General features: G+C 38.3%; 1 protein-coding gene across 1 annotated transcript in view; it reads left to right on the forward strand.

Moving 5' to 3' along the window:
- Positions 1–21,605, forward strand: part of PARD3B (par-3 family cell polarity regulator beta) — a 1,026,938-nt gene that overhangs the window by 849,421 nt on the left and 155,912 nt on the right. Inside the window, exon 31 of the mRNA XM_040474679.1 lies at positions 13,461–13,763. Coding sequence (XP_040330613.1) covers positions 13,461–13,763 — 303 coding nt within the window. The remainder of the gene's footprint in view (positions 1–13,460; positions 13,764–21,605) is intronic.

The following is a 21,605-nucleotide window of genomic DNA, read 5'->3' on the forward strand; positions in this document are numbered from 1 at the left end:
GAAGGAAGGAAGGAAGGAAGGAAGGAAGGAAGGAAGGAAGGAAGGAAAGGCACAGAAGCAGTGAACTTCCTAGAGCCCAGGTTGTGTTCTCTGGATATCACATCCCACTAGAAAGAATGAGTTCCTGGGTGAAATGGCTGCTTCCAAGGTAGGAATACAAGATACTCAACATGAAGCTGGGACAACTTATTTGTCAGAAAGCAAAGAAGCTATCACAGACAATTTGGTCCAGCCAAAAGGACAAAGGAGCCAACATAAAGCAGTTTGCATTTACTAAATATGGGGTAATGTGTGCAAGAAAAAAGAGTAAGGAATGCAATTGATTGAAAACCCTAAATACGTATTGTTTTTGAATGTGAGTTCATAATGATACTCACAACCCTTCATTTCCCCCCAAAAGATGTCTCACAAACCATTGGTCACCATTGGAATTGCTAGGGTACTAACCGCTTCCTCTGAAAACCTAGCAATTAAAAAGAATTAAGCATTACTTCTGCCTCCCCTATACTCTGTAATTCAGGGTAATCAAACTTCATTGTAAGTTCACATTAACAGGCTCCAGGTAGACACATCTTTTGGGGGACCAACATTCAACTCACCACAGTACCCTTTCCCACCAAAAGTTGAACCTGAAACCAAGTGTTCAGCTACACTGCCCAATACAATAGCTGCTAGTCTTGTGTAATATTTATATTTAAATTAATTATAATTAAAAATTTAAAGCTTAGGGGTGCCTGGGTGGCTCAGTTGGTTAAGCATCTGACTCCATTTCGGCTCAGGTCATGATCTTGCAGTTTGTGAGTTCAAGCCCCACATAGGGCTCTGTGCTGACATCATGGAGCTACCTTCAGATTTTCTCTTTCCCTCTCTCTCTGCCCCTCCCTCCCCATCAAAAATAAGTAAATAAACACTTAAAAAATAAAAATAAAAATAAAAAAAACTTTGTACCTTAGTCACGCTAGCCACATTTCAAGTGCTCAGTAGTCACACATGCTACTGTATTAAACAGCACATACATAGAACGTTTCCACCATCACCAAAAAGATCGACCAGGCATTGCTGATCTGGAAGTACTTTTCATAAACAGGAAATGTGGGGAGTGGAAGAATAAGTTTAATCACGACACAAAGAAGCAAACAAATCTAGCATGCGGGACCACCTACAGGACAATCTGCCTGGTGTCTGCAACAATTCAGTGGCATGGAACAATTAAAAAGGAAAAAGAATATAGTTCTTTACAGGAAATGAGACTTAAGAGACGTAAGCAGATGTAATGTGTGGATAGTTTTTGGAGCCTGGTCCAAATAAATCCACTGAGAAAGAGACATTTTTTAGGCACTCGGGGAAATTCATTTATGAACTAGGTTTTTAGATGACATTAAGGGATATTGTTAATTTTCAAGTGGATAATGGCATCGTTGTTATAAAATGTTAATGATTTTTTGTGATATGTTTTCTGAAGTATATAGAGAATAAGTGACTAGGATTTGCCTTCAAAATACTTAGCGAAAAACAAATTTTTGAAGAAAAATTAGATAAAACTGTGGGAACATCTTTAATTATAGAACAAAGAACAGGATAATAGGTATATGGAGGTTAATTGTACTATACTCTGTACTTTGGGGTAGCTGAAAACTTTCACTATATACATTTTTTTAATGTGATCATGTTTAGGGGCACCTGGGTGGCTCAGTCGGTTGAGCATCTGACTTTGGCTCAGGTCATGATCTCGCAGTCTGTGAGTTCGAGCCCCTTGTCGGGCTCTGTGCTGACCGCTCAGCCTGGAGCCTGCTTTGGGTTCTGTGTCTCCCTGTCTCTCTCTGTTCCTCCCCCACGCACACTCTGTCTCTCTTTGTCAAAAATAAACAAACATGAAAAAAACTGTAATGTGATCATGTTTAGATTGTTTGTACCTAATATAAATAAAAGAAACATTCATACTAAAGTCAAGGACCTAGGTGGAATTCAAAACTCTATTTCCTGCCACTTACCAAATATACAGTCTCTGACAAAACACCTAACCTTTCTGAACGTCAGTTTCCTCATCTCTAAAATTGAGACTTGTGTGCCTTGTAAGAAGTGAGTTCTATAATCATGGGAAAATTCATCATAAATACTATTGATATATGTTCTTCCTGCTGGATAGATGAAATATGAGCTAGGATCGGCTCTTCTTTGCTAACCTCCCTGATTTGGAGTGTTTGAAGAACAACCTTGTTTACAGGATTTTTTTAAAAATTCAGTTTTATTTTTAGCTCATAGATCCAACCAGTTCTTACCATCTCCACTGCTACACCTTCATCCAAGCCACCATCTCTCATCTGGGTTATTCTGATAACCCCCAACTGGTCTTCATGGCTTTTTTCTCACCCCACACCCCCACGACCTTCCCAGCTATAGCAGTCAAAGAGATTTCCTTTAACATGTAGTCAGATCATATGGCTTCTTTGCTTGAAACGTGCCATTGGCTTCCTACCTCACTGAGAGTGAAGGCCAAAAGCTTTAGCATGGATGTCAAGGCCCTACATGATCAAGGCTCTAATTTCCTCCCTGGCCCTCTGACTCCTCACTCTCTTACATTGACCTCCCTGCCTGCCTCAGGGCCTTTGTATTTGCTGTCCCCTCTGACTGAGATATACTTCCCCAATTATTTGTGAACATTTTACCCTCCTCGTCAAGCCTTTAACTTAATATTTCCACATATTACCCTACCACATATTTAAATGTGTAACCTTGCCACTCTATCCCCCAACATTCCTAGCACCTTTCCCTATTTTATTTTCCTCTATAGCACTTATTGCCATCTGACATTATTTTTTATTTTACCTGGTTAATTTGTTGCCTGTTTCTGCCTCCCCTGACTAGAGTATAAATTCGATAAAGGCAAGGATTTCTATGCAGTGCTCAATCTCAGCATCAAGAACAAAACCTAAAACATGTATGTGCTCGATAAACATTTATTGAATGATGAATGCAGAAACCTGTAATAGACTCAAAACAAGTTGTCTGGTCTTTGGAGAATGTGTTTTTGGATCAATAAGAATGATATGTACTTATCAAAATCAATAGCTGGCTTATAAATTGGTACTTTGGAAGTGTTCAAATTGCTTGAAAAGAGGATGTGTTTCCTTACGCAGTTAAAATATTTTCCCAGCAATCACTGTCTTGTCTTAATTTGTTATGATAACAATTATTTTTAGGTAATGTCTTTAAAAGAGAAAGAATTATATATAAGTAAACTCAGAATTGAACAGTTCTAATTTGTTAGGTTCCATCACGTTTATTTTATTTATTTATTTATTTATTTATTTTAATGTTTATTTTTGAGAGAGAGAAAGAGTGGAGCGGGGGGCGGGGCACACAGAGAGAGACCCACAGAATCTGAAGCAGGCTCCAGGCTCTGAGCCATCAGCACAGAGCCTGACGTGGGTCCCGAACCCACGGACTGTGAGATCATGACCTGAGCGGAAGTTGGCCGCTTAACCGGCTGAGCCACCCAGGCACCCCGCATCACATTTATTTTAAAAGGTATAAATAGCGTCATTGGCATTTTTTGCTTTAATTTTGTTTTCTGTTTTAAGTTTTTTTTAATTGGGCTATAATTTGCATACAGTGAAATATATAAGTCTCATATAAACAAAAGAATGTATTCCTTTTTTTTCAGGTTTATTTATTTTGAGAGAAAGAGAGAGTGTGAGCAGGGTAAGGGCAGAAAGATAGGGAGAGAGAGAACCCCAAGCAGGCTCTGCACGGACAGCACAGGGATTGATCTCACAAACTGTGAGATCACGATGTGAGATCATGACCTGAGCCGAAATCAAGAGTCAGATGCTCAGTCAACCGAGCCACCCAGGTGCCCCAACAGAAGAATGTATTCTATTTTGATGAATGTATTTCAAGATACAGAATATTTCTCTCACCCAAGAATGCTTCCCATTCCCATGCCTTTCCCTGTTCAGTGCATCCCCCACTTCAGGAATCAACTGATCTCCTTTCTATCACCATAGGATTGCTTTGCCTAAGCTAGAATTTCTTACAATTGAAATCAGGTAGTAAGTTTATGTGTGTGTATATTCAGCTTCTTTCACTGAGCATGATAATTTTGAGATTCATCCCTGTTGTTATTTCAGTAGCTTATTTTTTGTTGTTGTTGTTGCTATTGCTGATTTACACTCTGTCATATGAACACATCATTGTTTGGTTATCCATTCTCCTGCTAATGGACATCTGAGTTATTTCCATTTCTTGCCATGATGAATAAGGCTGCTACCTCACATTCTTTAAGGATTTCTGTGGACCTCTGTTATGGTTTCTCTTGTGTATCTGAGAGGTGAATTGTTAGGTCACAGCTTTGGTGCATGTCTAGTTTTATAAGGGGCTCCCAGATCTTTTTCCAAAAGGATTCTGTTATTTTCCAACAGCTGTGTACAAAAGTTCTGGATGCTCCTCATCTTTTCCAACGTTTGGTGTTGTCAGTCTTCTTCATTTTGATGAGGGTATCTCATTGTGGTTTAATTTGCCTTTCTCTAATGACTTCTAACATTCAGTGTATCTTTATTTGCTTAGTAGGCATTTCTAGATCTTCCTTTGTAAAGTATCTGTTTATATCTTTTGCCCAGTTCTAATTGGGTCATTTTTCCTTTTGTTACTAAGTTGCAAGTACTTTTAGTATTTTTTATATAAATCCTTGGTTAGATATGTTGTGTCACAAATGTCTTCTCTCATTTGCCAATCATTTTCCTCATGCTTTTTAATGAGACGTTTTTAATTTTGGTGAAGTTCAACTTAACCAATTTTTCTTCTATGACCCATGCTTTCTGTGTCCTTTCCAAGAACTATTTGCCTACCCCAAGGTTGTGAGAATATTCTCCTTTATTTGTTCTAGTAGCTTTATTGTTGTAGCCCTTATGTTCAGGCTTATCTTCCATCTTGGATTGTTTTTTGTTATACTATAATGCAGGCACCAGAGTTCTTGTTTCCCTTAGAGATTTTCCAGTACCACTTGCTGAGAGATTCTCCCTTCTAAATCAAATTGTTTCGTTATGTTTGTTATAAATCACTTCACCAAATACGTGTGGGTATATTGCTGGACTCTGCCTTCTATACCATTTGTCTATTTGTCTAACCATTGCCCCGACTACTGAAGCTTTATAGTAAGTCCTAAAGATAGTAGTGTAAATCTTCAAACTTATTCTTATTTTTCAAAATTATTTTGGCTGTTCTTTGCCCTTAACTTTCCAAATCAATTTTAAAATCACATTGTTAAAAAAATAAAATAAAATAAAAATTAAAAATTAAAAATTAAAAAATTAAAAAAAAAAAAGGGACGCCTGGGTGGCGCAGTCGGTTAAGCGTCTGACTTCAGCCAGGTCACGATCTCGCAGTCCGTGAGTTCGAGCCCCACGTCAGGCTCTGGGCTGATGGCTCAGAGCCTGGAGCCTGTTTCCGATTCTGTGTCTCCCTCTCTCTCTGCCCCTCCCCCGTTCATGCTGTCTCTCTCTGTCCCAAAAATAAATAAACGTTGAAAAAAAAAATTTTTTTTAATCACATTGTTAATTTTTGGAAAGTAAACCTGATAGGGGTTTGATTGGAAATATGTTAATCTCTTCATTTGGATGAATTGACATTTTGCAATATTGACTCTTCTGCTCTATGAACAAGGTAGAACTTTCCATTTATTTAGATCTTGTTTAATTTGTCTCACAAGTATTTTATTGTCTTCAGTGCAGAGAACTTGCACATCTTTTGTTAAATTTATTCTTAAGTTTGTAATGTTCTTTAATCCTACTTTAAATGGTATTGTTTTCTTGATTTTATTGAGTACCTCTTCACTACTAGTATGTACAAATACAATTGACTTTTCTATGTGCAACTTGTATCCTACAACATTAACAATAAAAACTATAATTCAAGAAAACTTTTCTGATAGAAGCAGTACACTTATAAGTATATATTGAAAGCATTATCCACACAGAATGACTTTTCTAGTAAGATCATTGGACTTCAAAGAAAAGAATTTGACAAGATAAGCAAAAAGAGTAAGTAATTTATAAGAGAAATAAAATTAGATTATCATCCTACTTTTCCAATAGCAGCATTTTGTCATAAGAAAATGATGTCACATATTTAAATACTCAAGTGGAAAGGTAGATAATTTTATATACAGCAAATGTGGCCGTGAAGTATAAAAGACACACTGTTGGGGCGTCTGGGTGGCTCAGTCGGTTAAGCGTCCGACTTCACCCGGGTCACGGTCTCGCGGTCCGTGAGCTCGAGCCCCGCGTCGGTCTCTGGGCTGATGGCTCAGAGCCTGGAGCCTGCTTCCGATTCTGTGTCTCCCTCTCTCTCTGCCCCTCCCCCATTCATGCTCTGTCTCTCTCTGTCTCAAAAATAAATAAACGTTAAAAAAAATTTTTTTAAATAAAAAATAAAAAAATAAAAGACACACTGTTATCAGCTGAAGAAACACTGTTCCATGAGTTCTTCCTGAGGAATCCAGTAGATAACTGCATATTCATTGGCATATCATTCACGACTTTTGGTCTTTATTAAATAGGTATTTATTTTAATATATTAGTTATTTGTAGAGCTAAGATTAAATGAAAGCTGAACTAATGACAGTATGTAGCTGCTATATGCCTTAACAATGTAGATGTGATACAACTACAAAAATGTAGGGATGACAGAAAAAACATATGGAAAAGAGAAGTTTAACTGTTTTTATAATCATTTTGTTAGTGGTAGTATTTGGTATTGCTATTCTGAAACTGTTATATATGTAATACAGAGTAGAGCAAGTTGTAATCATGGGATATTTAGTTCTAGTATTCCCTGTGTCTTGAGGAGCAAGATTCTTAATGTGGAAGAAAGGAGATACATATGTAATGTAGAAATATGGCTGTAGTTGTGAAGAGAGACCCTATGGAGACCTTATCCCACAAAGGTCAATTTCTTGACCTCAGTTGATAGTTACAATCATGTTTGCTTTAGAGCAGCTCTTAGATCCATAGATTTGTTTTGCATGACTTTCTGTATCATTGTTTCCTTTTATAATGAAAGATTAGACAAACAAATGAAAAAAGGCATAATAGGACTTTCCTCATCAAAACTTTAAATATTAAACTCATGTTACATCAACCTTAAAGAAATTTGCCAATACTGCCTACTAAATGTGTTCCTTTTGTGGGAGAAGTATGGGTGGATGACTCAAACCAGTCTGTTGCACATCAGACTTGCCCCCCAGCATGAAATAAATCATGCACTTCCATGCCCTTTTACTTGGGTCCTTCCTTCTCACTGGAGTACCTCATACCATTTCTATATCTCTCCTGTCCTCCTGGAACAAGGTGGACAGGTTCCTGCGAAATCCAGTTCACATGGGGGGCCCTGGGTGGCTCAGTGATTAGGTGTCTAAGTCTTGGAATCAGCTCAGGTCATGATCCCATGGTTTGTAGGTTTGGTCCCTACTTCTGGCTCAACGCTGATAGCACAGAGCCTTCTTGGAAGTCTCTCTGTCTCCCTCTGTCTCAACCCCTCCCCCGCTTGCTCCTTTTCTCTCTCTTTCTCTCAAAAAAATAAATAAACTTAAATAAAAATCCAGTCCATGTGGCACCACCTTCATGATTTTCCCTCAGAACCGAGAGGCTGAATTGACTCTGACCTCTGTACATGCAGTATCTTTGTTTTCCCGCTGAATTGTAGTTACTTGCATATATCTCCCTGACAGTGAGTTGGGGACTGAGAATTTTTCTTTTATTTTTTTATTTCTACTATATGATCTAATATCAGTAAGTATGAGTGATAAATCAGTTATTCAGCCAAAATTAACAGAAAGAGAACTCACAGGACCCTCAAGGAGCTTATAGTCTAGTTCTGGAAGCAAAATGTCTAGAAATGAAACAAAACTCTTTTCATTTTATTTTTTTATTTTGATTTTTTTTTTTACAAAATAATATGTAACAATTACAGATTAATAGAGAATTTACTGGATATATGAGTTGAAGAGGGGAATTGTGGAGATCAATATGGAGCTGTAAATGAGTTTAAATGAATTTTAAATGAATAGAGTTTTTATTCTAGAAAAAATCTAGTCAAAGATTTGATTAATGGAGAATGGGTACTCTAGGCAAAAGCAGTTGATTTGAAACAGACCAAACAAATGTTCAATGAACAGTAATTTGAAAAAAATTGTCATAACTGAGTTGATAATGGAATCATGAAAAATCAGGTTTGCAAGACAAAGGATGCCTGCTGTTGCCTGTTTAAAATTTTTTTTTTTTTAAGTTTTGATTCACTATGACAGTCAGTATGTAGTTGTAAGGGACTTTTTTATATTTTTTAAATATTTTAAATTATCCTAAAAATATATGGTATAAAAATTCAGATAGTGTGCCTCCAATTACATTTTCCAGAGCAATCACTGTTAGGAAATTCTTTTCTATCCTTCCAGACATTTTCTATGTATATGCAAGAATATGTAATATATCATACAAATATCTATATCTATCTTGGCACATATGTATATCTTATTTCCTTTTAGTATGGGAATAGTATGCTCATATTTTTTTAGCTGCATCATATGTCTTTCCTAGTCCCCTGTTACTGCACATTTAGGCGACTCTTCATTTTTCACTATTTTGATAGCATGTACTATGTTTTCCTTTTTTATCATATCTGGGATTCCTTAGTTACAATAAAGACATTTATTCCATTTTCATTTATTGTCATAAAAGATAAATCTAGTCATCTGATTTTATATTACTCTTTTTTACAGCTTCTCCTGTTTTCTATATGGTCGGGGTTTTGTTTTGTCCATCCCTCTTCTGATAATTTGTTGTTTGAGTACCTTTTTCTTGTAGTAATATTTAGTATATACCACATCCTCTATTTCCTGATTTATCAACTTTCAACAGTAACTACTGATCCCTACTCTAAAAAGTGAGGGAATGAATACACTGTCTCCTAACATCCTTATTGATTTCTGACTTTCACTAATGATTATCATGTTTATATTGCCAGCGTTTATCATATTTGTGTTTTTCCATAATTATGCTGCTACAAATGTTTACCCTTAATGTGAGGTTAAGGTCCTGCTCACCATCACACCTGTCATTCCACAGCTTTATCGAGTTGACTTCCTCATTTTGATTCAATTTTTGGTTGACTGATGGTAATTGTTAAGTAGTTTTTCACAACAGGTCAACAAGCTGTAGTCCCTTGAGTTTTGAAATGTTTGAGAATGTTTTTCATTGGGCTTTATTTATGTTTGAGGCTAGCCCCAGTTTGCCTGAATTTTTAGAAGACTTGATTCTTCTCCTTCTGGAAATAATACTTATGCATACTACATGCATTAATAACCCCTAATATTTTCTCTTTTATCGTATTTAATTTTTCAAAAGCTTGTTATGACCCATTAAATTAATTTCATATTATATAGTGTTTAAATAATACTTTTAAATATAGTGTTAGAGGACATGGAGGGCATAGAGATCTAAGGTCACTGGTAGGTAGCTTCAATTCCATATGTTCTTCCACAATGTCTTCTTGTCACATCTGCTGGGTGCATGCCCGGGGGGCTTGTTTTCCATGGTCTTCCATTTTGGGAGAGCAGATCAATCTGAAAGAGATCAGCTTCCTTAGTGAAGCCTCTTAGATTATTGGTTTTATTTTGATGAGTTTGTGTTTGTTTATCTCTGCTCTGCTAATTCTGCCTTTCAGCTACAAAATAGGTTGGAGCTTCTTTTCTCTTCTCTCCTTTTACTCCATGAAGGTTCTTCAGTGTAAGACAAAATATATGTCCCAGAGAAAATATCAATCTTCTAGCTCCACCTCTCCTCCAAGCTTAATTCGGCACCTCACAAAGATTTACCCCTCAATTCCAGGATCTTACACTGGCCTTCAAACTATATTTTTTCTGAATGAAAGTTTGTTGTCTGTAGTCGTCTGGACTCTGGATCTTACTTTCAGTGAAATGTGTACCCTGCTAGAGACAGAGGCATGTATCAGCTCTTGATGTACTCCCTCTTTTGGGGTGAGTCCAAATTTCACTGCATGGTGTAAGATTATGGTTATTCTCTAATTCTACTGTAGATGAAATTTCCTTCCCAATTTCTCAATCCGCTTGTTCACTTAGAGTTTGAGGGAGGGAAATAAAGTAACCATACTCTTACTCCATCATTTACTATAATCTATTGTTAGAAATCCTTGATCTGACAGAGATATGATGTAAATGGTCTTTAGGGAAGCTTATCCAACAGTCTTGTAAGGCAGAGATTAAAGCATTATAAGATAATACACCAAAAAAATGTTAGAATAATCTAGGCTAGCACAGTCCAATAAAACATTCTGCAATGATGGAATTAGTCTATATCTATCTACAGTGTCTGGTATAGTAGTCATGAGCCACTTGTGGCTATAGAGCACTTGGAATGTGGTTTATGAAACTGAGAAAGTGAATTTTAAATTTCAGTTCATTGTAGTTAATTCTAATTTAAATGTTTATAGCATCATGTGGTAGTGGCCACCACATTGGACAGTACACAGGTAGGCAATATAAAGCCTGAATACTAGAGTTTGGTGAAAGAAATGGAAACCAAAGAGGGTATCCAAGAGTTATAATAGAAACAAGAAACAACAATGCTTTTGCAAGGAAAGAGAGAGAAGAAATTTAAGTAATTCAAAGGCACTGTGCTGGGGAGAATGGGAAAGCCGATGGTACCATCCAATAAAAAGGACATACGATCAAGAGCTATTTTGAAAAATAGATATTTTAACAGGTTGAGGCCCCAGTGATATGAAGACCTCTAAGTGGAAATGATAATAAACAATTAGAATTCTCACACTGAATTAGGGCAGAGAGAGGTCAGAACTACCAAAAACAAACAAAACAAAACAAAACAAAACAAAACAAAACTCCATTTCCTTGACATTTCTCTTTGGACAGAGTCTCTTCTGCCTCCGTACACCCCTTTTCAGATTGCCTTGTCCTCCCCCGCATGGAGAGACCCTGACATATGGCATAATAATGACGGTTCAGAGAAATTACTATTTCACCTACTGAGTGATTAATATGAAATTAGTTACTGAAACAGTGTTGCAGAGAGGATCAAGGAGAAATTTAGTTTTGTTTTAGAAAGAAAAAATGCAAGATAAAATACTGCTTTGCATACACAGAGTACTTTTCATCTGAGAATCTTTCCATACCCAGAGTCTAATTAATGAGAAAACCTCTAAGAAAGGGAAGCGATGAGATAAGGGGCACAGATACCGGTGTTCTATTTCTGTGACTTTTAAAAATCACGCTTTCTGTTTTCTTCTTTCATTAATGCACAAGTGGAGCTTTATGCGGCCTCCATGAGATGTTCATCTTTCTACTGAATGATTCCTCATGAAATCTCATGAAAGCATCGCACTTAGGAGGCATGGTAACCACACAGAACCCCACCCCCTGACTTTATTGATGTCCTGCGCTCTCTTTGCCATGGAAATTCATCCCTATCATCATAGTGCAGCGAATGTTCTCTGATAATCCCGTCTGCACTGTCCCTGAGAGGACAGTTTTGTTGCAGAATAGAGCGACTTATCTTCTTTATAAAAAATTATTCAAAACAAACATCCATGAACCTAGGACTAACCTGCATTGAAAGGGGACCGGCAGACCTTCTTAACAGGTACCCTACCGTGTAATCTCCCTTTCATCTTCATTCAGAATCCCTTGGAGATTCAAGCTCCTCTTTACAAAAATATAAATTCTTCTAATTACTTATGTGTAGGGCATATGATTTGACCTAGTCAAAAGAGATATGCAGCAATGTATCCTGACATTTATTTTCATCTGTTGTGGCTTGAGATGGATGCTGGATTTTTGTCCTATGCCTTCTTCTTCCTCATGTTGTTTTTTTTCCTTGCCTTCTCTCCACTGGATAGGGGGAGGGAGGGAAGCCATTCTGCCAAAAGAGAAAATGCCTTGAAAGATAAAGATAATAAACAAAGCTAGCTGCCACGTGCAAACATAGGTGTTTTTGCTTGAAGAGGAGAAGATACTGAAAGAGTTCAGTTTTGTTTTGTTTTTAATTCATCCAAGCTTGCTATAAATGTACCCAGGCAGGGGCGCCTGGGTGGCGCAGTCGGTTAAGCGTCCGACTTCAGCCAGGTCACGATCTCGCGGTCCGTGAGTTCGAGCCCCGCGTCGGGCTCTGGGCTGATGGCTCAGAGCCTGGAGCCTGTTTCCGATTCTGTGTCTCCCTCTCTCTCTGCCCCTCCCCCATTCATGCTCTGTCTCTCTCTGTCCCAAAAATAAATAAATGTTGAAAAAAAAAAAAATGTACCCAGGCATGTACAGATCTTTCACTTCTAGCCCACGGCCCTCTCATATTCTCAGAGCCCAGGCTTGTCCCCATCATTTCTTGAGTTCTTGCTTTTGCTGCCTGAGCCAGCATCGCCTGGCTTCTCCCGTCCTGTATGCATGCAGTGCACTGGGTTTGCCCAGTGATGTAAGGTTCCGTTCGTTCCTCGTTAGCACGGTACACCTCCTGACACCATCAGATCACCATTGTCCAATCAGATGCCACAGTGGCCTTTGCGTTTTAACACGCAACTGAGAATTCAGGAGAGCTGATCTAACACTTTCCAGATTAAATGTCACATCCTTAAATTCAGATGGATTTGGAATCCACCTAGGTTTATTTTTGGCTTCCACTGCCAGCAGTCTACACAGCACACTGATTAGTAGTAGCATTTTGTAATATCACTTAAGGCTTGAGCGCTGTGGAATTCTGTTTAATTCACTTATATGTGCCAGTTCATCTCTGTCAGGAGCCTATTAATTTCTTCACTATTTTACTCCGTCGCTAGCCCCTATATAACGAGGCACAATGATCCCCATTTGTGTAACCAAAAAACTTAGAATCTCTCATAAATTACCTCTGATCCCACTGCTTTTAGTGACCAGAAAGCCTCTGTATTTCTTTTTCATATTTAAATCAATTTTGCTAAGCTCTTTTCCTTAAAGGAATACACTAGAATTCTAGGGTACCAAATGTTGAAATCACAGCCCAAGTATACGATTCTGATGGGCTCTTTAACATGCATCCCTCTCCCAAGGAAGACTTCCATAATATCACACCACAGATGTACTGTTCCCCCAGGCACATCCCATTTGTAGGAAGGGAATTTTCATGAAAATCAGCCTCCGACTCTGCTATCAGCCCAGTCATCAGTGGGCAAGATGTCAAAATACCTATAGCATTGCTGTAGAAGACCCACAACAAATAAAAGTCAGAGATAAAAAATTAACTCCATGGATATTCTGTTGGCATTTCTACATGGTGTGAATGTGGGTTAACAGGAGAGTAGCAGCTAAGTGACTGATTAGGAGGAATCAACATAGATTCAGGAGAGTCTATCATATTACAACATGAAATTCACATATGTCTCTACTACATGTTCTACTTTTTTTTCAGGATTGGAGCAAAACACCAGGAGCTAAGGGAAAAGCAGGCAAGAGGTCTTATTGATTATGCTACTGGTGGAATTGGGTCACTGCATGATATGGACGATGATGAAATGGACCCCAATTATGCCAGAGTGAACCATTTCCGGGAACCATGTGCATCAGCAAATGTCTACAGGTCACCATCTCCACCTCGGGCTGGACCATTGGGTTACCCACGGGATGGCCGTCCGCTGTCTCCAGAGAGAGACCACTTAGAGGGTCTCTATGCCAAAGTCAACAAACCATACCATCCACCGATGCCAGTTGACAGGTAATATAACTTACTAGAAGACAAATACAGTTTTAATTCAGTAAGTTTCAAATCATCTCTACTGCTGAAGCAGATAAAAATATGTCTTTTAATCTATTAAAACTGAAATGGCATAGGACTCTTGATAAGAGCTATGCTTTGACCTGCCCATAAGGTATCAGCCATCAAAAATAAAACCAAATAGCCAGTTATAAGGCGGCATGAATGGATAGCAGTCATTGAGTTCATGGTGCAACAGAGAGCAGTTTTTGAATGAATATTGTGACAGAGGACTAATGATGAAAACTTGGGGGGACATTTACCTGTCTCCTAAAAGTTCTACTGTGAAAGACTTATTCAGGAAGATGGCCTGACCCTGGGAGGTGAGGAGTCAGAGAAGAGAATGGTGACTTCTGTGTAGGTATAATGGAGCTAGAATTACAGACAGCTGCACAGGTGCAGAGGACCTTGAAAAGTAAGGTTGGGATTTTACACTCAAGGAAAATGTGATCCTGTATAGATTTTCATGGATGATCAGAGGTAGAAAAGGAGATAATCTTAGCAATAGGAGTTTGATGAAGTAGAGAAAGATAAGAGGTGACAAGGCCAAGGATCTTTAGGCTTAGCAGCTAAGGAAAGAGATAATAAGACCATCTGTCAGTACAATTGAAGTAGGTAGGAAAGAAGATGATTTCAAGCCCACCTCCTGCCAAAAATAAAATGTCTCATCTCTTGAAACGCTGATATAAGAGAGTTTTAGTCAATATACATTGTTAGGTGACCCCTGGAATTACACGCGCAAGGAACGAGTTGACTGACCTTGGTTTAATGGGGCTGTAGCTTGAATTCTGGAGGGAGGAGGTGAGGGGGAAGGGTGGCGGACACAAAGAACTCTCATTCTAGATGAAAAAAAGACTTGTTTTCCAGATTTCTTTTGGTCCTGACAACCACCCAGTCCCTATTAGTAACCAGCTTTTGTGTGATAGCATGATATATTGCATCTGTTTACCGTTTACATTTCCCCAGCTGGGTGATATTATGCACTTTCAATTAGGTTGGGGAGAGGAAGGGAAATCATGGCATTTTTATGCAGACTGTAAAGTGTAGCTTCACAAGACTGATTACCTTTCAGAGCCTTTCCAATAACCAAGTGGGAAGGAAGGAGCAATTTTTAATCCTTACTGTCAAGCTTCCAGGTTGATAGTATTAAAGAAAGATGGTCAAGTTTTTCTTTGGGATAAAATGAAAATATAAATTCCTGTGACTGTGGGAGACAGCCCTGATAACTAAACTGTTAATTCAAACAACTGATTAAGAGTTGGCCTTTTCTCCTAAGCTTTCATATACGGCTGAATTTTTATCATGTAAATGATAATACCACTCATGAGCCTCCTCTGGCCCAGACCAAAGCCAATCTCACTTTCCCTAAATCAAACTGGTCTTCATAGCAATCCCCTTTGCATGCGTCCACTGCTAGAATCCCAGCACAGAGGGCCTGTTTCTAGGAACCTCCAAAGCCAATATTCCCCTGTACTAATTCCATGGAAATAAATGCGAAGCATTCTATTAAAAAAAAAGTTCACTGGCCAAATGCATATGAAGAATTCTGGGTTAAGCCACACTGAGCAGGTTTTCTTACTGCAGTCTCCATATCCCCAATATGCTAATATGCATTGTAAGCCTCTAAAAAGGAGCATACAACAATCAGCACTAACTTTCCAAATTGTCGTCCCCACACGCTTATTTTTTTCCCCAGATCTTATGGTCATTCTTTGGAATACAAAGAGACTCTATCCTAAGCCAATTTTCACCATTGAGATTTGACCGGTAAATAAATTTCTTAGGGTAATGTTAACTGTAGCCAGTGTAGAATAATATGAAAAAATATTATTTACTCCCCAACCCAGAGATATGTATAGGTGATAGTCTTTCCTTTGGCTCTGACCCCATTGTATTAATAAATGATCTGAAGCTCTGTCTTCAGTGGAGTTTCAGTCACTTGCCATATTTTTGGATAATAGATCAAAGTATGACTCTTTATACCAGAATTACCTTTATTCTGCTCTTCTCTTTCATTGTATCTAAAGATTGTTCTGCTCCCTGTTCTTTAAGTGTTAAAACAAGCAGTTTTTGTCTTGGCACACAATAAGTGCTCGATAACACTACCTGGTATCATCATCATTGTTATTGTTATTATTGTCCTTTATCTGTGAAATTCTCAACTTTCCTGATATGCCTGGAACCAGGCGAGTCTAAGAGGAGAGTGTCTATTAGCAGGAACCATGAGTTGCAAACCTACCCTTATGTACAGTTAGAGGCATGTCATTCGTTTTGTCATCTCTTTGGTCTTTCAACAGACGCTCATTTGGCATCTACTGTGTTCCGGCTACTGTCGTAAGTTCTAGGGAAGATACAAAGATGACTAAGAAATGGCCCCAGTCCAGAGGAAGTCGAATTCTAGTTAGAAGGAGATCAACACGTATGGAAATAGATCGTTGCAACATAATGTAAATAGAGGAGGAAGCTTTTCTAGCTCTGCCGGTCAGGAAGGGTCTTCAAAAGGAAGTGATATTTGGACTGACTCTAGAAAGATTAGTACATATTGACTCCATCCAATAGAAAAATTGTTTTCTTCTATAAAAGAATTAGGACATACAAGGTTAAAGTGGCCTGAAACAGCATGGCATAGTAGGGAAGTTCAGAAGCATCCTGAACATGGAGTGTGGATGGGAAAGAAAGTAATATGAATAGGAAGTGAGTCTGGAAAGCAGGTTAGAGCCATGTTATAAATGAATAGGTTCTATCTTATGTTCACATCTCTTGATTGGTAGTAGCTGTCTGGAAATCTGTGATAAGAAGGGCTCTGAAGTTATACTTAAATCATAGTGTCAACGCAGGGTTCCAGAGGATGAATGGAAGATGTGTGCAATAGGTATTTATATATTGGCTAATCCCATGGACAGTGGGAGCCATCAAGTGTCATAATTGGGGAATGAGCTGATAGTTTTGTACTTGGAGAAAATAGCTCTGCCAGTTTGATGGCAGACAAAATGGAAGATGGTTAGACTCTGAGACAAATTAAAATATGATTACAGCATTGGAAGATGGGAAGGACATGGAATAAGAAAGTGGCATTGGATACAGGAGAAAATAAGAAACAGTCAAAAACTTTGGTTTCAAACTAAGAGAAAGATGTTTAGCAGAGACCAGAGAAGTGAGGCTTCCAAATACTTCAGAGAGATCAGTAAAAAGAGAAATAAAGAGAGGATTTAGGAAATAGCCACTAAGAGGTCTTCAATTAATTTAGAACAATTTCAGCAGCTAGATAGGAGCAGAGAGAAATTGCAATGTGATGAGAATTGATAAAGTGGTAAGAACGTAGCAAGGTTGGTGATAAAGAGAGCATTGATGTTATAAGATGGAAGAGTGGGGGCATGCTTGGGTGGCTCGGTTGGTTAAGCGTCCAACTCTTGATCTTGGCTCAGGTCATGATCTCACGGTTCAGGAAACTGAGCCCACGTCAGACTCCACACTGACGGTGCAGTGCCTGCTTGGGGTTCTTTCTCCCTCTCTCTCTCTACCCCTCCCCTGCTTACACACATGTGCACTTGCTCTCTCTCTCTCTCTCTCTCTCTCTCTCTCTCTCTCAAAATAAATAAGTAAACATTTTTTAAAAAGATGGAAAAGGTTGCAGCTTTGAAGTTCCTTACATAATAATACAATTGACCCTTGAACAATTCAGGGGTTAGGGGCACTGAGCCCCACACAGTTGAAAATCTGTGTACAACTTTGACTCCCCCAAAACTTAACTACTAATAGCCTACTGTTGACCAAAAATCTTACCAATAACATATCCAATTAACACATTTTAAATGGTATATGTATTACATATTACATTCTTACACAAAGTAAGCTAGAGGGAAAAATGTTGAGAAAATACATTTATAGTACTGTACTCTTTTTTAAAAATCTGTGTATAAGTGGACCCACACAGCTCAAGAAAGTGTTGTTCAAGGGTCAAGCACATTTCAGAGTTAACCAGAGAATTCAGCAGCCATCCAGAATAACTTTCTAATATTATCATTGTAGAAACTGAGGCCTGGAAAAGTTGAATGACTTGCCCATGTCACACACATAGCACGGAGTTAGGACTTTATTCTAGATTCCTTTGTGTTATACAGTCTTCTTTTCCCTACCCCACACCACTATATAGACCCATACTCTCATTTCCTACTTAAGGAAACCAGATAGGTGGATTGGCACCCATTAGTCTCCCGGCATGCTAATGGCAGGTTAAATCTCGGGCTTTGGAATGACACTGACCTGAGTTCAATCCTCTTCCGGATAGTATTGCATGATTTCCAGTGAGTTAACTTTTCTGAGATGCTGTGTCTCATCTTCATGCATGTAATTCAACAAACCTGAGAGTTCATCAGGGAACAAGGAGGAAGATGAGTACCTTTCTAGAGCTTACAGTCCAGTGGAGGCTACAAGGATGTACACATGCAATGAGAGCACAGCGTGAAAACGTACTACTTATGGGAAACACAGGGCAACTGCTGCAGCTGGAGCTGGTGGGTGGGAGGCATAGAGAACGGTGTAGGGGTGAGAAAAACCACGGTATGTTAGAGGAACTACAAGAAGCTCAATAAAATAGAAACCCGAGTGAGAGAGTAAATGGCAAGAGATAAAAATGGGCAGGTCCGAGAGCTGGGCAAAAGGCCCATGGTACAGCCTTGCTGGGGATTTTGGACTCTGTCCTGAGATGTGGGGCAGGGGTAGAGCAGGGAAAGCCTCCCTTAATGTGACACACATCCTGTGCTTAAACCTACTATTAAATGGCAATTTACCCTCCCCTCCTTATTTGCAAAAGGTGGATTGTCGTAACAGCCTTACATGTTATGATGATTAAATACAATCTTACATTTTGCATTTTTTGGTATCTCTATATAAAACTTCTATCTGTCCGTGTCTCTCTACGTCACAGAAACATGTCATATGTGTGGCCCACAGTGGCTTTCCAATAGGGACAACTAGCTTCTGCTTTTACCTCCCTGCTTCTCAAGGCTTGGCCCTGAATCTTCAGGCTTTCTAAGAACAACTTGGCTTAGAAAGGATTCTTCTCTAAATGATGGTGGCTAAACACAGTTCCTATCACTATGACAGAATATTCAGACTGGATTTTCATGGCGCTGCTTCTTTCGGGATTTGAATACTGCAGGGGTTAAGTCCTGTCTCCACATGCCTGACAGCTACTTGGGGTAGAATGTGTTGGTTTCTCACTGAGACACCAGCGATTGGAGGGCTCCCACAATATATGAACATTAAGGCTTTGTATTTGAGTGAGCTTAGAATAGTCCCAGGCATGTAAGGGACTGACACGGCTGCAGTTTTGCATTCATTGACATGATTCCTTGACATTCTTTACTAGAGGTTGCCAAACATCTTTGATCACATACCGTAACAGTAAAAATACTTTTGGGTGTTACTCCTCAAAATGTGTGCATTTGTTTCTAAGGAATATATTCGTACTTACCCTACTAATGATATTCTATGCATTATAGATTATATTATAAAATATAGGAATTAATGAAAGAATGAGATTTTTTTGGCCATGAATAATGGTTCTATTTTCATTCTCACCTCAGATATACACACAGCCCATTTTGGAGACCACTGGTCTCAACTCCAGGCTCCATAAGGATACGGACCTTGCATGCCTTGGTTCACCATCATCTCTTCAGTCCCTAGATCAGTCTGTACTCAGTAAATAGTTTTAGAATGAATGAATGAATCATTTGACAGAATCTTAGAGTCGAATGGGACTTTAGGGGGTCAAGTCTCACATCCCATCCATCAGAGGCATCTTCTCCACAAAATCCCTCACCGGATGTCATTTCACCCGTATTGTCTTCCTTACAGGGACAGAAATTCATGAGACATCCTTTTTTCCTTTCAGATTACTCTAATTGATGTAGAAGTGCTCACTTTGTCTCTACCCAAATGCTGTCTCCATGCAACATTTACTATAAATCCTGAATTGACCTTCCTGGATACAGAATCTAAGCCTCATTAGTAGTTCTTCCTTCAGATATTTGAAGTGACTGTTATGACCACCTTCATTAACAAACATTTACTGAGCTCTAAATATGTGCCAGACTCTGTGTTTAGATCTGGACTTATGAGGATGAAGAAAACAAGCACATAGCCTTGAGAAATGTGATCATTTATTTAGTATAAATTCCTCTAGCTGCGTTAGTCATTTAAATTATAACCCATACCTGTAGCCTTCTTGGTAGCCATATTCTGAGTGCTTTCAAATCTGTTGAATTTATGATTGCCTTCTGATGAGCATGGCATGGAGAACTGGACACCATATTTAAGATGCAGTGGGGGGAAAAAGCATAGAAAATCGATGGGACTCTGGCATCTTTTGATCTTAATTCATTGTACTTATTAATGCAGCCCTAATTTTTATATAAGCTGTCATTATTGGCTTATAGTGCACTTTTTAACTAAAAGCCCTATCAGTGTCTATTTTGAATTGCTATCAAGCCAAATATTCCCAAATATTTTGTGCAAAATCCTATATTTGTACAGTTACTTCTTCAAACAAAAGATATTCTCCTTATCCTAGTTAAATATTTGCTTGTTAGATTTAGCCCATTGGTATAGCCAATAAAGATATTTTAAGGTGTTGATTTTCATCCTCTAATATATTAGCTATCCTTCCTAGGTTTATACCATCCTCATACTTAATCATTGTGGACTCATCCATGTCATTGATGAGATCGTTGATCAATGTCAAGTATAATCCCTGCAACTCATCACTCAAGACCTCCATTAATCAACACTCTTTGGGATGTTCAGTTAACTATTAACCCAGTCTACTATTATTTAGTGTGCATTCTCCAGTTCATCTGTGAACATTGTGGAAGACTTTGTCAAAATATTTTAGTGATATTGAGGTACACTGTGTTTGTGAGAAACCCTTGATTTACCAATCAAGTAACCCTGACAAGAAAGGGAATTCCTTGTTCTTGGTGAATCCTACAGCTTTTTTTCTCTTCCAGATATTCACACACAATATGTTCATTTAGATTTAATTATGCAAAATGAGACCTTTCTGTGGTTCAGTATAATACTAGGCACTTAATATCTGCATATTAAATACTTATTGGCTGATATACTATACTACAGCTGTGAAATTAAGGTGGTCAATGGCACACAGCTCCTCAATATCCCAGTTAAGCAGCCTTGATTCCCAACAGGTATTCACCAATGCTTGTAGGACACTTTCATTGAGTTGTAGCCCATAGATCACACAAAGAAGTTTAGAAACTCTCCTTACCCTCAAGGAACTTGGTCTAACAGCTGAAGCGATCTCATAAACAAATAATTAAAGTATAATGTGTTCCATTAGAATAGAGGTACATAAAGGACATATTATAAAAATTATGAAATTACATATGCATTCAATTTGGGAAAGACCTGAGATGGTGTATCGGTCTTTCTAGGAACGTGGTTCAAATGTATTAATTTTTCAAAGCCTCAGTTTCCTCACTGTAAAATGAAGAAATGAGTATACCCTATTTCCTATGGGATTGTTTGTGGAATAAATGAAATTATCCCAGTGCCTGGTTTAATAAATATTGACTATAATTATTTAATAAGGTCATTAGACTACATATTATTGGATGATATTATATATTATTGGGCTATAAAGAAAGTTATTGAACTAAATACAACTATTTAGGAAGGTGATTGATTATATCTAGCTGTTGGCCCCTAAAGCCCTGGGTTTAGGACCCTGTTAGATTCTATCTGTCTCATGGTCACATGGTTGATAGTTAATTCCTAATC

This window comes from Herpailurus yagouaroundi, unplaced genomic scaffold (genome assembly GCF_014898765.1).
Source record: "Herpailurus yagouaroundi ecotype Mexico unplaced genomic scaffold, PumYag 140, whole genome shotgun sequence".
NCBI lineage: Eukaryota > Metazoa > Chordata > Mammalia > Carnivora > Felidae > Herpailurus > Herpailurus yagouaroundi.